The following is a 17,789-nucleotide window of genomic DNA, read 5'->3' as shown; positions in this document are numbered from 1 at the left end:
ATAGATAGATAGATAGATAGATAGATAGATAGATAGATAGATAGATATTGATATGTAGCCATGTGTTTGGGGCAGCTAACACTGGATAGAGTGCCAGGCCTGCAGTCAGGAAGAGTCATCTTCATGGGTTCAAATCTGGCCTCAGGACACCTACCAGCTGTGTGACCCTGGGCAAGTCACTTAATCACATTTGCCTCAGTTTCTTCCTCTGTAAAATGAGTTAGAGGAGGAAATAGTAAATCACTCCAGTATCTCTGCCAAGAAAGCCCCAAATGGGGTCACAAAGAATCGAACACGACTGAAATGATTGAACAGCAAAGACAAAAGCTGTGTCTTTATACTAGGGGCAGCCCACTCTCAACTCTCCTGTTTGTCACCATGGAAGTACAGAAAGAAAGCAGGAGAGTTCAGAGTTCATTTTACCAAAAGAAAACACATTCATTAGGGAAAAAAAAACAATCACTTGAGGGTTCGTTCCCATCTGTTGGTTCTTTACACTGTATTACACACATTATTTATTCTCTCCCAGAGCAAAGCCTAATATTTGGCTCTATGGTTAGTACCCTTAACTGTAGGTAACAGTCTATGTAGCCATTGCCTGATTCATTTCTATCCCTTGTCATGGAGATAAATCACAAGTTTTTCTAAGATACTAAGGACTGCAAAGAATTTGAGCACTTTCTCCTTCATCACTCCTATGGATATTTCATCCAAATTTGAACCCATTGGAATGATCTCTGACTTACTGGTACAAAAATTACTTGTTCAACTTTCAAAGAACGCCAGCCTCCCATGTGACCTAGAATTTTTTTTTTTTTAAGCAGAAACATTTCAATAATAGAACAGTGATAGTACTCTGCATTTCCTTTCTTGGCCTCATCTTGAGGTCAAAAGATCTAACAAATCTAACTCATTCCCTACTATACTGCTTTGAGAGAGTTATTGCCCTCACTTCACAGGGAGGGAGGGGTGGGGGTTAACTTTATTAGGAAATGAAATTATGTCTTTAGGAACCCAAGGTAATAAGAGAATTGACTGTTGAAAATTCCAGAACTGCAGACTTCCAGGCTCAAAGATGTCTTAGCACACCATATTATTCTGGTGGCAGTTTATATAGGAAGTTTATAATCATGGAACAAGTTAGAACTGAACACATCAAAAATTTTATTTAATAAGCATGTATTAGACAAGTACCTACTATGTGGCAGGCATAGTGTTAGATGCTAAGGATACAAAGACAAAAATGAAGCATTCCTTGCCTTCGAGGAACTTACATTCTCCTGAGGGCAATAATTTATGGCTCCAAATGTTATGTATGTGTGTATTTAAAATATGTGGGGGGGGGGCAGCTAGGTGGCACAGTGAATAGAGCCCTGGAGTCAGGACAACGTGAGTTCAAATCTGGCCTCAGACACTTAACACAAAGCTAGCTGTGTGACCTTGAGCAAGTCACTTAACCCCAATTGCCACAGCCAAACTGCAGGAAAACATGCATACATGTACATGCTCATAGAAGCAAGTTTAGCTTTAACTTCTGCTAAGCAAACAAGTGCACAACTCTAAGGCTCTAGGAGACCATGTAGCTATTACCCTAGGCACAACATTCCCTGTCTATAGCTTCATCTTTTGTACACATCTAAGCTTAAGTCATATGGTGCCTCACAGGATTTAAGAAGCGTTTAGGGAGTAGGTTCATAAGAATCATGGAATTTAGAAGAGGAGTGTGTATTCAATATCACTAGTCAAACTCTCTCATTTTATAGATGAGTACAATGAGGCACATAGGACTGAAATGGTCTTCTCAAGGTCACATAGTTGTGGAACTAAGGCTAGAACTGAGATTTCTTGGTCCGTTATACTTCCCACTGAATCATGGTGACATGGTGTCCTTGGCTGGTCTAGAGAAGCATAACTTTACTTGAAAAAAAAAAGCATAGCATGAAAGTGATTAGGTCTGAAATAGGAAATTTTCCAAATTTAATTATCAGTTACCATAGTACAAGTACACCATTCCAGCACTCTTCCTCTCATACCTCCTCATGTGGCATGCTAAATCCATTTGATTACATTCTTTCAGGGTTATGGGGGTAACTTTGAGGGATTGGGGTTTATGGTACTATTGTTTTGAGTCCTCACCAGTGAGCTACCTGCTGACAGTCAGCCATCAGTTTCAATTAGCTTTTAGAAAAGAAATTTATTAAGAATGTAAAGCAATGTCAGTACTCAAAAAAAAAAAAACCCATCATTCTCCCAACCCAGGGGTGCACACCTCTGTTTCATGAACAAGATCTTTGGGGAGAAGGGCCTCAAACTTAATAAAAAGAGGTGGTAAGGTACATGTGCTGAGAACACATCTGGCCAAAGGGCACCTCATGAGTTCCAGCCTTCAATGTCCTTTTTTCTCTTCATAAAATTCCCTTAGGTGTAGCTCTTCTGCACCACAAAAATTGATGGTTTGTTTGTTTGTTTTTTACAATTCCCAGCATCGTTTTTTTCTGTCATGAGGGGTCTTGATCCCTAAAACCACCAACATCCTCAGGTGACTGTCTTTCCACATTTGCTACAGGTGCTTCTTCTGTCTTTGGCCACTGCTACTCTGGCAGGAATTATTGTCACTTCTTCTTTCCAGTAGAACTTCTGATGAATCTTAGTTCTCTTTCAGAATACTCATTCACCAAAGATAAGGAAAGAATAAACACAAAAGAAACAGAGGTGCCATAATGCTCATAGACACATAGTGGCCTAGTGGTACATAGGGAAGCCACCTTTCCCCAACTTGGCAGCTCACAGCATTCCTTACCTCACTACCAGGAAGGAAAAGAGACTGAGAGAATGATGGGCACTCAGTTTCAGCTCACTACTTCCTGAATCATGAGTTCTTCTGACTCTAGAACCAATTGGAAAACTTTTTTGTCACCATATAGTACCAACCCTTCAGTCATGCATGACTGGAAAAAAAAAAAAACTTCTAAAGTTACATATTTTGGATTGGAACCAGGCAAGGTATATCTGTGCACACTCTATATAACCCACCAGGAAGATAAAATCTGAGCATACTCTAAAGACTGGGCCCTCATTAAACAATCCTACCTTATAATAGGTTGAGTTGAATGCTTCCTGGAGCTTAGGCCTTTATGGATTGAATTAAACACTTCCTTGTGTCTGCTTCCTTTTTGTTGCTGTTGTTAGTTTTACTTTGTTCCTTGAAACCAAGTTATAGTTTCAGGGAGATGCCTTAAGTAGGAAAAAAATTATTATGCTCATTAAATCAAATTTAGAATTCGTAAAAGGGGTATTTGTTATATGGCTCCATATCTTTCATTTCAGGTCTCAGAAATATAGGAGATAGGAGTTGTAAATTTAGTTATACTTGATTGCAATAATGCTGAAAAAGAAATACTTTAAAAATGAATCATTAAATGGCATTTATTATATGAGTATTAATATTTTATTAAAATTTACATTTTTAGGGTGTCTTAAGGAATTGAATGGCTTACATACTCTCATCAAAACTTTGTGTTGCGTAACAAGAATAATAATCAACCATGTCTTTTCCTTTAAAACACATCCAATGGAAACCAAAAGGCCTATCTGATACATTTTCCAGGTGTTATTCTTTTATCTCAACTCAGTGAGTCTCAAGAAACAACTTGCATCTAATGGAATAATTGCAGAAATGTATTGCCATACACAGTGTGGAAATTTAGTGCTTCAGTTTTTTTGAAGCTCTGGAAAATGTATTTTTCTGTTATTCACCTATTGAGACAAGCGTAGCTGGAGCAGATGAAAAGCATAGCCTTGGTCATACCAATTCCTAATCAATAAAAAGCTAAAGACTTAAGCAGAAAATATATCACAGATTTGTGCCCCAGCAAAGCTGCTATTTTTATTTTATCATCATCATCATCAGAAACAACATTCTGACAGAACCCATTTACTAGCAACTGCCAACATATATAAGCCGTATGGGGTCTTGTGATTCAGATTTAGGAATATCAGCCCCAGAAGGTCTAAGGCTTTGTACATTAGTATATATTGAGTCCTCATTCCAGGTGGCAAACAGCTGCACCTTTTAAAAAGAAAAGAAAAGAAAAGAAAGAAAACTTCCAAAATAAGCCCGAAGTGCTTGTTTTCAGAAGATAAGTGTTATATTTAATTGAAGCCTTCTCCAAAATGTTAGAAGGTAGTCCGGAAAAGGAATTGGGAATATTTAATATATTTGTTTTGTGTTCCCAATGGTCAACAGAATAATGAAATTCCTTAACTACTTCTCTTTAACTTGCATGAAGAAAGCACGGTATGTTGCTAAATCTCTTTTCACCAGCACTGCCGAGAAACAACTTTAATCCTTGTTAGAAAATTGCAGAGTCTGGGACTGACAAAGAGCTCATGCTTGTTCTATTGTTAGTGCTTCTGGACCCTGAGAGTGGAGCCCTTTACAGCTGCATGTATCCAGCCTGGCTCAGCTGTACTATTTAGGAGAGGAGGTTTGTCAATTTCTATTGACAATGGACAGAGTTTTTCTGTGCCTGTAGCAGCGCTGACACAGTTGGGGATCAATGCCAGCCATTCAGACTACACCCTCTTTCATTGCTTTGGTTTGTTAATTCAAGACTAAAGGTCCGCCGAGGGGGTTTAGGGTGTTTAAGAAAGCTGATGAACTGTTTAAGAAAGCTGATGAACTGAAAGCGTTTATAGCCCTAGTGTGGCAATTTCCATAGTCAGTGGCAACTACTGTCACTGAGGGAGTTGTGTCCTTGTTGACCCTCGCGTTATTAAAAATGCACGAACGCTGCGCTCCTCGATATTTCAGCACTCTTTCATTGTCAATACCACCTTCTGGGCCCTTCAGCTTGTTGCTTGCTCTAAAGATCTCCTTAGATTGGGTTTGAAAACTTCACCTTAAACACTAGATTAGACTGATGTTCTGTTTTCCGTGCTCCTGTTGATTTGTTGAACCTTCCCAGGGCTGGAAAGCAAGTAGCGGCTTGATGGGGAGACGGGCTGCTAATATGATTTACCAGTCTACAGTCATGCACAATAAGTGTGAATAAATACAGGGGTCTCACAGAGTCAACCCTAGCCTTTCCTTTTCTTTTATTTTTGCTTTAAAAGAGATATCTCAGGAAAATGAAGTGAGTAATGCATGCCCTTACAGGAGCTGGATGAAGCATGAATAAAAAAAATACATATTTTTTTCCCTGTTAAAGTGGTTGGCTGCTGTCGTGTTATTGATGTGGAAAAAATATATAATATACACTTACTGCTTTATTCCTGTGTGGACCACAGCAAAGAATAAAGCAATAATGTCATGCCATTGACTTCAGTGAGAACTGCTATACCCCTTCATTGCCGTCCCCTGAAGGAAAAAGTGAATAGTCAGCCAGCAAATGTTTTATTATAATAACTTCTTTAGGATGAAAGGATGTTTTCTGGATGTTTGAACGTTTCTGCAAATTGGCCCTACTGCGAGGCGTTTTGGGGGGTGAGGGCACTCTACTTGATTCTGTTTTTCTTGTCCTAATGATCAAAAGTGGCACCTACTATACTCCAGGACCCAAAGAGGGCTTATGACCTGGGATTTTCAACACCAATTGCTATGCCAGAAATAGAATATCCGAGCGTCTGCTTTTTCTTTTGTTTTTGTTTTGTTTGTAAGAAGCAATCACATTTGTGAGAATGAATTTTCTGTGCCTGTATCTATAATGGTTATAGGGATTCTGAGCCCATCTGCTGCTTTTCCAGAGCAGAACCCAGGACTCCTTGCTAGCCTTCACTAAAGTTCTTCAAGATTCTATGGCCTTTACATTTTAGTAGATAAAATTTCCCTTTTTCCTATTGCAGTGACTGTTTCTCATTGCTGATAGCCACTCTCTGTGATGTGTGGTGATGTTGATATTAATTACTTTGGTATTTTTACTAGTAACAGTTCTGATGTATTATTTCTGATAGTGTTAGAGAATCTATTGACAATTTTTTTCCCTCAAAAATGCTTTTACATTTTAGTCATAGGGTCTAATAGTTATTACTAATTTCTATTTTATATTAAATGTACTTTTGATTATCTCTTCATAGTAATTATCACATACTTGCAGAAGAGAAATAAAGTTAAATTAAGTTTAAACTGTGTGAAGCTTTGGTGAGGCTTTTTTTTTAAGAGAGTTATGTTGAAGCATTATTTGATTTTCTCAGGTAGGTCTTCAAAAGTGTAGGGAACACTGACATGTACAGAAATGGGCAAATGTAGCAGGAAGTCTTAACTAATACTTTATACTAGAATTTGTACTATGAAGTGTTTCTACTTTTCATAGGAGTAAGCCATTTTTTACCCAAGGAAAGAATATAATTTTTAAATCCTTTTTTGCTGTCTGACCAGATCATGGCTTATGTATGATCCTTAGGACTTTTCCTCATATAGTATATTTGATCATTAAGAAAATTGATCTGTTTTTATTTCAAAGGAGAAGTCATGATTTTGATGTTTGGAATAAGGAGAACTAGCAAAGGTATAATAAATATGACAGAAACTAAAATGAATAACTGAAGGCCCTTAAAGTATACAGTATTAACAGAAATAATCAAATGAATTCAGTTGAAAATTTAATTAAATATATGGAATATTACTAATAGTTTGAGCATTTAGTTTCTTAAAACTTGTTAATCCTAATGTTTTTAAATCCATAAAATAAGAATATAATCATGTGAAAAAGCAAAAATAGATTGTGAATAATAGTGAAAAGAAAACAAATCATGTGTTTTAGATAGCATAGAATTTCATTCATTATCAACATGACATGTTTTGTAAATCAGTTTTTCCATATTTTAATTATTTTACTCCATATTTTGTCTGTGTCCATACACTAATTTAAAAGAAGTATAATGACATGTGAAGCCAATTTGTTTTCAGAAACTTATAATTAAAATGCTTTTTGTTCTAGTTAGATAAAATATGTAAGAGTAACTTTTTAATAAACACAAGTTAAAAAGCTAAGAAAATCAGACTTTCTCAGCTGACTCCAGGAGTTGATTTTACAAAATCATGCTCCAAAAATGTTATTACCTATAAAGAAGATTTTTTTTAATTTCCTTTTTATATTTTAGCATTCATATTTACGCATATATATGTACTAACAAACTAAAAAGGGCACACAAATATAGCACATACATATTAGATCCCTCAAATGCTCGTATAAGCTGCTCTGTCCTTCGCCAAATGTTGACTAGAATTTGATTTTCCTTATAGCATATTCTCTTCACAAACAGCATTATTCTTTGAATTGCCTAAATCCAGTTACAGTAGCTATAAACTGAACTCACTTAACATATGAATTGTGACTTCTGGGCTGTCCTTTTGGCATATATAGACCCAGAATTTCTCTTATTTACACAAATGTGGACATTATAAAAAAGCAGGAAATTACATTAGAGGAGGATTTCAGTCCCTCTCCTGCCGAGAGACCTGCAATAAACAGGGCAAGGAAGTGAACTCTTCTAAAACTAAATCATTTCCAAAATGAAGCAAAACCTTTCCTCTTGCTGTATGAGCAGCAGACATCCATTGAGTCATTTATTTCAGAAAAAATAGTGCCATGACAAGGTTCCTCAGATCCCAGAGAAGGTTTATTCATTGTTTGTTGGATCTGAAGGATTTGAGAAGAATCTAACCAAAGTCCTAGATCTAGGTCTTGGTGAAAATTTTGATTGTGAAGAGAATGATGTTTTTGTTGGGGGTGCTTTTATTTTTGGCCATAATTCCAAAATAAAAGATAGACATTAGAAGATACTGACTCTGTGCCATGGTGAGGTCTACCATTTGATTTTTTTCTAGGACTGTACAATATTGCATGAAAACCCTGAAGTGATGCAAAATTTCTCTTTGAAAATAATTTAGCTGGTTTTCCCCCTGCTGTCTCAGCAGGCTATTCATTGCTATAAACATGTATTTAGTGCCTATTGTTACTTACAGCTTACAAAGCAGGCTACTAGGCTGCAAAGTGCAAAGCTCTGTTTCCCTGTGAATATTCTGCAGCTGAAAGACTAGTGTTAATTCATGTAAAGCACAGTCTAGGTCAAGTTAGCAGATTTCCTAGCAAAACATGCAATTCTCTTAACAGGAAATTATAGCATTATTGACTTCAAGTGCTGATCTGTGGTCATTTCAGAGTGTTTCATTACCCCTCATTACCAAATCTGTTAAATGAATACTGCAGAGGTGTTTTTTTTTTTGTTTTTTTGTTTGTTTGTTTTGGTGTGTGTGTGTGTGTGTGTGTGTGTGTTTCCCTCCTTCCCTCTGCCCTGCCCCACCCCCCATCCTTTTTTCCAGCAATGGTACAGCAACTCCATGAAAGTCATTTCCGTGTGGTTGGCGGATAGATTAGACCTTCAGCTTCACATCTACCAACTGAAGACTCTCATCAAAATAGTGAAGGTAAACAAAATGGCTTTGGATGTGATGGCCTATTACTGTTTGATACAAAAGATAAAATTTCTTTAGACATTCTGGAGGGAAATATAGACCTTTGACTTTGTAAGTACAGAAAAATCCCAGTGTAGAAACTCCCACCACAGATATAAATGGGCCACTCCTTAGTAATTTATGGTCTTAGAGAGTGGCATGAGGACATTGAAGGAGGATTTGACCATTCACACAGCTGGTAAGTGTTTGAGGCAGTACTTGAACACATTACTTCAATCCTGGGTTTCTGTCTATGCTGGCATAAGTAAGTAAATTCTAAAAGGTATAGGGGAGAAAAGCATTGGTCAATTTCACTGATTGACATAGTCATGCCATAAAATAGAATAATTTACTCATTTTTACTTATTTTTGTAATTCATCACAAATTTATCTTAGTTGACACACATAAACAGGAAAATAATTATGGTACTCTAATTTGCACAATTATATGTTATCTTAATTCTCTTAAATCTAGAAATGTGATTGAATAGGAATTCTATGGGACATTTCCTCATATATTCTATCATCAAGGTTGCCTCTTTTGGATTATGTTTTTGTTGACCAGGGAGAAAGAAAGTCCCTGGTTATTTGACATCTGAAACAACATAATATACTGTCACAGTTTAGTTGATTCCTGGGCAATTCCATTATCCTGTGTACGGACTAGTCAATATGGCTATAGAGGAATATCAAACTATCTCATTTTTAAAGTTAACATCCATGCCAGAGAACTTGAGTGACTTATTGAATGATGGAGTCATTTAAATATGCTCTAACCACAGAACCCAAGCTGAGGGAAGTGGGTCTCTTACTTTCAGAAAGGAAGATATTGACAATGTATAGTTGTTGTTGTTGTTGTTGTTTTTCAAAATAAAGGTTTAGAAAAACTTACTTTCCATATAATGAGGGAAACTTGTGATCAGGTAATGTACACCTAACCTATGCAGTCTTGTCTTGAAGTCCATGAGTTAAAATTGCAAGTTATGGCTGAAAACTCATTGTTAGAAAGTCATTGCTCTTTTAAGAATAATGCAGGGATCTTTATTTCAGTTGCACATTTGTCCATGGCTAAATCCTTCTAGAAACTTAAGAGCAAATTTTGACTGTATTTTTAAAAGGTTATGCTAAAGATCACATCAACTGACACTGGTATAAGGATCATTCATCACTATCTTGGTCTCTGTATACAACTATAATAAACTGCTTTATGCCACGAATCTTTGCCCTGATACTTGAACCTTGCCTCAGTGACAACACAGAGACCTAAGAGTATGGGAGTAGACTATTCGAGAGGTAGAATATTGGTCTGCCCACTGAAACATATGCTTGCAAATGTCAATATTATGAGTAACCAAAGAAACTGGTAGAATTACAGCTACTCTTCTTTATAATTCCACAGCTACAAATACAGTTTTAGGATTTGTCATACGTTTAATTCATAAATATTAATGTATATTACTAACTAGTATCTTCTTAATAAACAAAAATCTTAGATATCCTAGTGGATTTTCCCCCAACATTAAAGCTCAGTTTTTCCATTATGTTCCCCCTTGTTTCTGTAAATGTGACTTGAAAATTTGTGATTTCTTTTGGTGAAAAAGGAATAGAATGCACCGTATTTGTTTTTAATAAAAGTCTCAGCCTTTTTAATGGCTTAGAACCTCATTCCAAACCATGATTAATAATAGCATTAAGCTAGCAGTCTTCAAAATCAGCACTATTTAATTTTAATTATTTACTAGTGAGAGTTCATGTGGTACAGAGAAAACAGAATTGAGAGTCAAAGGTACAGGTTCATATCCAGCCTCTGTCCTCTACCTTTTTCACTTTGACCCAGTCACTTGACCTCTTGGGCTTCAATTTCTTCATCTGAACAAATAAGAGGGTTGGACCAGATGACCTCCCACATTCCCTTACAAAACTACATCTGTAGTCCTGAGAGCTAATGCATCTTTAAGGAAGTCAGAAATTTATATTCAATCAACTTATCAGTAATTAGACAAATATTAACATTAGTTGATTGATAATGAGGATAATTATGTTCCATCATATCATTTTGAATTGAATCTTTAATATTTAATGGAAAAATGTATCTTAATAGTAGCAAATTCTGAACTTTAGCTATAATATATGCAAACACATATATATGTATATATGTTTGTGTGCTAAAATGCATACATACATTTGTACTTACAATATCTATATATGCATATATGTACATATATGCATGTACATATAACACAAATCTAAATTGTACTTAAAACAAATTTCAGGTCTATTCAAGAGGAAAGAATGATTTAGAAAATGTATTAAATAAGGGCATTATATTTCTGTGGTCCAAATAAAAAATATTTTCTTGGTTTAAAATTTTCTTATTTTGTTAAGATCATTGGTAGCCACAAATAAATGAACATTTGTAAAAATTTCTTGAATATATTTGTATTTGCATACCTTCCATTTCAAAGTAGGGACTCAGGATCAGCCAACATGTTCATGTGCTATAATCAAAATATAGACTCTTTCTTAAACTGACAAATGATGGTTATTCATGTTTGAAATGTAAGTGGGCTCTTGATTCATTAATTTTTCTTCACCATGAACATTAACCTGCCCTCAATGAGTTTCTGTATTTATCAGTCATGTTTCGATTTTACTGTATAATACATAAACATTTTAGGTTTTTTAAACTGTCATTAAAGTTTCCCCAAAACATAGCCACCTACATTGTTTTTCATAAAAGGACCACTGTCCAAAGAATTTAGAAAGCTTTTGAATAACCTAGACTTTACAAAGCCCACGTGGCTCTCAAATAGAATTGTTTTCCATTCAATCAACTTAATTTTGCTCTACATGTGTAGAAAATAGCATGTTGGTCTGTCAGTAAATATTTATGAGGCACCTACTATGTGCAGACATTGCACTAAGTGCTGGAGACACAAAGAAAAACAAAAGGGAGTCCCGCTGACAAGGACTAGGTTAGCCGCGCCCCAGCTGTATACAGCTGTGGAGCTTTACCTCCCTCCCAGGCTATTTTCAAACCAGGACGTCTGCGCTCGGAAAAGAGTGGGATCTCGTCCCTCTTCCACTGAAACCTTAGATTCTGTTCCCACTACCATCCCAGATTCTGAAAAGTGGACTTTCAACTTGTCTCACCCAGAACAAGGCTTCCGTGTCATCTTCTGGACATTTCTAAGACATAATGCCATGTTTTCTAGTTCTTTATGTGCTGTCTACCCCCATGAGAATGCAAGCTCCTTGAGGTCAGGTATTATCTTGTGGATATTGTTTAACATAGTATCTGGCATATAATGTTAAAGTATGCCTGGCAATAATGACTTAATAAATAAGCACTTATAGTATACATGGCATATAGTAAGTGCTTTATAAATGCTTTCCATTCATCCATTTGTTCAGTCAGTGAGTGACAAGAAACCCAGAAATTCTAGTATATTTTGCTCATAAAGCCTTCTTCTGTATATATTCTACTCAAGTATTCCTTTATTTCTGTGATCATAGAGACCTCACCTAAGCCACTCTAACCTACAAAATGATTCTTCTTTTTTGCCAGTATAGAAAATTATAAGCTAACTGATTTATTTACTGTGAATATGGCTCGCTTTTTTTTTTGCCTTTTGGAGGGCAATTGGGGTTAAGTAACTTGCCCAAGGTTACACGGCTAGGTTTTTGTGTGTGTGTGTGTGTTAAGTGTCTGAGGCCAGATCCCAACCCAGGTCCTCCCAACTCCAGGGCTGGAGCTTTACTCTGCACCACCTAGCCTCCCCAAATATGGCTCATTTTTAAAAGGCAAACCCTAACAGAATTTCCATGAAAACAATTGTCTATTAAGTTATTTATGGGATTTAATTTGTTTATGGTCAAAGTGAGTGAGAGATTAAAGTTCACTTTAAAGGCTACATCACAAGAACCAAAAGCAGCAGACACATATCCACCTCCTTTTGTAGCTATTGGTGGGGGATTTAGGTGGACTTGAGGGGAGAGAAGAGGTCAGATCAAGAAGGGAGGGCCCTTTAATAAGCACTTGTGACTTAGAATCTGTGCCATTTATATTGAGAGATGAACAGACCTCCATGTTAGCCATAGAGGTTGTTTACAGCTTCGAAATGAACTTTCAGACATACTTAAATGAAGGAATGAATGCATACCAGCTCTTCAACTTACCTTCTTAGCTATCCCTTTAATTTTTTTTTTAAATACTAGAAATTTGGGGTGGCTAGGTGACGCAGTGATTAGAACACCAGCCCTGTAGTCAGGAGAACCTGAGTTCAAACCTGGCCTCAGACACTTACTAGCCATGTGACCTTGGGCAAGTCACTTAACCCCCAATTTTCCTACCTTCCCTCCTCCAAAAAAAAAGCAAAAAAAAAAAAAATACTAGAAATTTTTACTAAGACAACACTATAAATTGTAACAAGCTAAAAATTAAGCTTGACCTAATACTTCATAGTAAGTTTTTAAAAATCTTCTAGATTTAATACTTCATTTGGGGTAGGAAACTCCTTCCATTTATGTAGATTGGCAATTCATCTGTAATTTATAATTAGAGAAACTTAGGGACACTGAGAGGGTAAGACACCTGTCCATTGTCACACAGCTAGTATGTGTCAGAAGCAAGATTTCTTGAACATGGGTCTTCCTGACCACAAGCTACCTTTTTATTCCTAAGGCAATGCTACAATAAAAATACAAAACCAGCACTATTATGAATGGGCTTGTATTACCGGATCTAATCTTTATCAGGCACTTACATCTCCAAGGAAACAGTGTTTCCTTGAAGTTGGAAGACTTGGAAGTCGAATGGTGGGACTTCTGAACTATCTATGAACCTGTTCTAGAACCTATAGATACAATGTAGCTGCTGAATTTCACTTTGAGTTAGTAAAAATGTTTTATCCAAACAACAACAAAAAAGTAGCCTCTAAAAAAGAAGAGGACGTTAGCATAATCTTTTTTTTTTTTTTTTTGCTTTTTGGAGGGCAATTGGGGGTAAGTGACTTGCAAGGTCACATAGCTAGGTCGAATTTGAACTCAGGTCCTCCTAACTCCAGCACCCGTGCTCTATTCACTGCCACTTAGCCGCCCCCAATATTAGCATAATCTTAACTCAAGATACAGATTTGAAAGCAGTACCCATTCATTATATTATATAAGTGCCTAGAAAAAAAAATTCATAGAATGCAAGTGAAAATTACTTCCCTGAGACAACTAAAACAAAGACTCAGGATCTGAAGTTACCTTACTCTGAAGGCCTTCTTTTTTTTTTTTTTAAAGCAATCGGGGTTAAGTGACTTGCTCAAGGTTACACGGCCAGTTATTTCTGGGTGTGGTGCTAAGTATCTGAGCCCAGATTTGATCCCCAGGTCATCCCAACACTGGAGCCAGTGCTCTTACTCTCTGAGCCACCTGGCCGCCCCACTCAGAAGGCCTTCTAGACAAAAATGATTTTGTGTTTAAAAATATATGAAGGACAAAACCCAGGACATCCAAAACCCTTACATCATAATAATACCTAACATACTGTGTCTTAAAGTTTGCAAATTACATTTATCATCTCATTTGAGCCTCACAGTGAGCACTATCAGGTAGGGAATAGCAGCATTATTAGGCCTATCTTGCAGATGAAGAAACCAAGTCAGTAGTGAAATGGCTTACCTTCATCATAGTTTCTAAGTGTTCATGGAAGTATCTGAACTCAGATGTTTGGCCTTCAAATCCAGCATTCTAGTCACTTTGCCCATGAAGTTGTATAACAGTAGTTGCCATGTCCAAGCCACCTCTACTTAACAGACAGTGTCCCAGGGGTACAGATGAAAGTGGTTCCTTCTAATATCAGGCATATGAGGGAGGAAACATGCAAAACTGACGAGAGCTCTGCCATGAATCCCATCTTCCCAGCCAGATGTAAGGTGTCTTCCTTTGGCCTTTCTCACAAGTTGAGGAAAACAGATCAAAGATTGTAGAACGTAATGGGACCTTAGATGTAAGGCTGTGCTGGTAAATTTTTAGCAACCAGCTTTGGGAGAAGAGGGAGGAGTAGGGCAGAAATGAACACAAGACACACTTAAATTTAATCGTTATTAAGATTTTCTGCTTTGCGGGGTGGCTAGGTGGCACAGTGAATAGAGTACTGGCTCTGGAGTCAGAAGGACCCAAGTTCAAATGTGGCATCAAACACTTAACACTTACTAGCTGTGTGACCTTGGGCAAGTCACTTCACCCCAATTACCATGCCATCCCCCCTCCAAAAAAAAGTTTTTTTTCTGCTTCAGTTTTTTTTTTTTATATCTGGACAATGAACAAAACAAATCAAGCCCTGACTTATCACATTTGCCAGTTTCTGAGGTATAAACATGGATGAGACTCAGGATGTGGTTAAAGCTGGCTCTGGCACTCTCTTGCATTGAATCTCATTCTGTAGATGGAAAAAGAGATTCTTAGAGGTTGAGTGATTTGCCCACTGTCTAGAGCTAGTATGGAAGGCAAGATTTGAGTCCAGTGCTCCCTGAATTCCTGTAGAGTGTTCTATTCATTATATCATAATCTCTCTAGCCCTCATTGGTGAAATCATTTATAAAGAGCCAGTGCATTGCTCAGTTACTTATGTGATACTCGGGTATAGAGCATCTCAATCCCTTCTTTTCCTCTCATTTGTGTTTTGTTTTCCCTCATGTCTAGAAGTGCAAATGACACATGCTAGCAGAACTCATATTTCTGAACTAGGGTAGGTTGGTAGGCACTCTGAGCAGGTACACAGGAAACTCAGTTGTTAGGATTTCTGATCAGACTTGAAGATAATTTTTTTTAAGTGTCAAAGAAATTTACATTAGATTTTTTTTTGGTAGTTACCCTCTTGTTCCTTTATTCTTTGTTTACCCATTCTGAGGTATTCTGAAATGTAAATGGACTTTTTCTCTAACCCAAAATACAGGAATTTTAGGTAGGCCTAGTTTTAAACCTTAGAAAATCAGCATTAGGAAAATTAACCTGAAATGTAAACAAAAGGGAAGGTGTGTAGGTGACATGCATTATGCATTTTAAGTGCATATAAACTCTAGATTTTTTTTTAAGGAATCACCATAGAAACCAACCCTACAGTATTTGTGCTACTTGACAACATACAGAATATTGTAAAATGTGTTTTTTTAAGTCATATTTAAGAGGAGCACAAATGAAAAATGAAAGCACAAGGAGGAAGAATTAATGTATATAACAGGAAAACTGGTGACTGTTCCTCCAATTTCTTTTTTAGAACTGAATGATATGATTCTAGGATTCTGAAAAATTATGTAAAGTTAAATGTTATCATGACTAACCCACTTTCCCCCTAAACCTAATGCATGTCATGAATTGGAATTACTTTTTCACCATTAAAATGGAAAGATCCCCACTGGGGGTAAAGAAAGGGTAATAAGAAAACACCTTCCCTTAAATGCAGAGGTGGGTGTCAAAAGATTTGGAACCTTAAATATAATATCAGGCTTTTTCAATGTATAAATTGGCTTTGCAAAATTATCTTCCTCCTTCTCCTCCTCCTCCTCCTTCTCTTCTCCTCATAGTACCATATATACTATATGTATGTATATGTGTATATATTTATATATACATATATATGCACATAGATGAACTCTTTTTTTTTACCTTATAGGTCCAGTAACATACCAAGAAAGATGCCTTACACAAGACCTTAATAAATACTTCGTAAAGTGAATTGATCTGAAAGGAAGGGAAGGAAGGAAGGGAAGGAAGGAAGGAGGGAAGGAAGGAAGGAAGGAAGGAAGGAAGGAAGGAAGGAAGGAAGGAAGGAAGGAAGGAAGGAAGGAAGGAAGGACGGACAAGCCCTTAGTAAATGCTGTGTTCCAGATACTATGCTAAACTAAGCACTGGGTATAAAAATATAAACAAGCAAGAAAGTCCCTGCCCTCAGGGAACTTACATTTTAACTAGGGAGACAACAGGTAAGGGAGTGCTAAAATTTGAGGGAAGTGAGGCATGACTGTGGGGACAAGATGAGAGTTTAAGTGGTGTGGAGGCAAAGGCTGCAAGATAAGGGAAACAGCTCATTGACCAGAGCCAAGAAGTTCAAGTGTCTGTTGGATTGGACATCATCAGAGAGTATGACCATATCTTGGAGACAATGGGAAATAGCATGTTGATGAATTTCTAGCAATGAATTGATAAGTGAAATTGAGAATGTTAAGATGAGAATGTACTGTGACTTTAACAGAAAAAAAAATTGAGCGTTGTCTAAGGAAATTTCCTTTTCTCACAGAAAACATACAGAGACTTCCGATTACAAGGAGTGTTGGAGGGAACGCTTAACAGTAAAACCTATGAAGCTCTTCACAGCCGCTTAACTGTGGAGGAGGCCACAGCCTCTGTTTCTGATGGAGGAGGACTTCAGGGCATTACAATGAAAGACAGCGATGAGGAAGAAGAAGAAGGATGAGAGCAAGCAGAGTCTCTAATTAGTGACTTAACATTGTTAATTTTGTAACTTGTCCTAGTAATTAAAATTTAGGGGTTTGACCACATATAAATAATTGTATTTCATTCCACTACTTTTTTAAAGTGATTATAGAAGCAGGGTTAAAAGGAAAAAAATGCCAAGGATTTGGGGAGGGTAGGATTATACTCTTCCTATCCAGCTTGACACAGAGCTGAGTTGTGTTTTTATTTGTGACTGAGATATGTACCTTTCATTTCTTGAATTTGACATTTATTTCTCTACATCCATCAAAGTATGTCTTGTGCATAAAGCAAAAATATGTACCTCAAATTGTGACCAGAAGTCATTTATCACTGTGCCAGTTATTCAGTGCCCTTGTTAAAATATGGTGTACTTTCAGATTTATAATTTACGTGTAAGTTTCCTGTTATGTAGTTAATTTGCCATGTTGTGATATGTATTCAATGTTAACCCAGATTCTTAGTGCTCTGAACTGGTATACAGCTATCTTTAGTGGACTAAAAGGACTGCTAAACAAACCTACAGATTAGACTATTTCATGGCCTTGTGTCTTATCAAATTCTATCCATTCATCTTGGCAAGTTTAAGGGATTCCAGGGTCTGAGATAGGGGAGCTGTCATCAACACATCAAACTTCTCTTTCTTTGTGTAACAGCAGGAGCTTGCAGGCAATAAGTCATACAGTGTATCATGAGTACTTCTGTATTTATCAAACTTTGTATAGATTCAAAAAGAATTAAAAAATGTTTTCAATATTTCAAACATCCTACTCATCTAATTTGCTTTTGACTCAAATTAGGAATGGCATTAGTAATTTGAATGAATGAATGTATTTGACATCATATTTTT

At 36.7% G+C, this 17,789-nt stretch overlaps 1 protein-coding gene across 3 annotated transcripts in view; it reads left to right on the top strand.

Moving 5' to 3' along the window:
- Nucleotides 1-17,702, top strand: part of CADPS2 (calcium dependent secretion activator 2) — a 729,035-nt gene extending 711,333 nt beyond the window's left edge. For all 3 annotated transcript variants that reach the window (XM_069087109.1, XM_069087108.1, XM_069087107.1), the window contains 2 exons: nucleotides 8,324-8,428; nucleotides 16,743-17,702. In XM_069087109.1, coding sequence (XP_068943210.1) covers nucleotides 8,324-8,428; nucleotides 16,743-16,919 — 282 coding nt within the window. In that variant the 3' untranslated portion in view covers nucleotides 16,920-17,702. The remainder of the gene's footprint in view (nucleotides 1-8,323; nucleotides 8,429-16,742) is intronic.
- The last annotated feature ends 87 nt before the right edge of the window (nucleotides 17,703-17,789 follow it).

The sequence above is a fragment of the Petaurus breviceps genome, unplaced genomic scaffold, assembly GCF_028583685.1.
Source record: "Petaurus breviceps papuanus isolate PSGF00001 unplaced genomic scaffold, PetGlider_PUasm1.0 181, whole genome shotgun sequence".
NCBI classification, from domain to species: Eukaryota; Metazoa; Chordata; class Mammalia; order Diprotodontia; family Petauridae; genus Petaurus; species Petaurus breviceps.
This window is presented reverse-complemented; position numbering and strand designations above follow the sequence as displayed.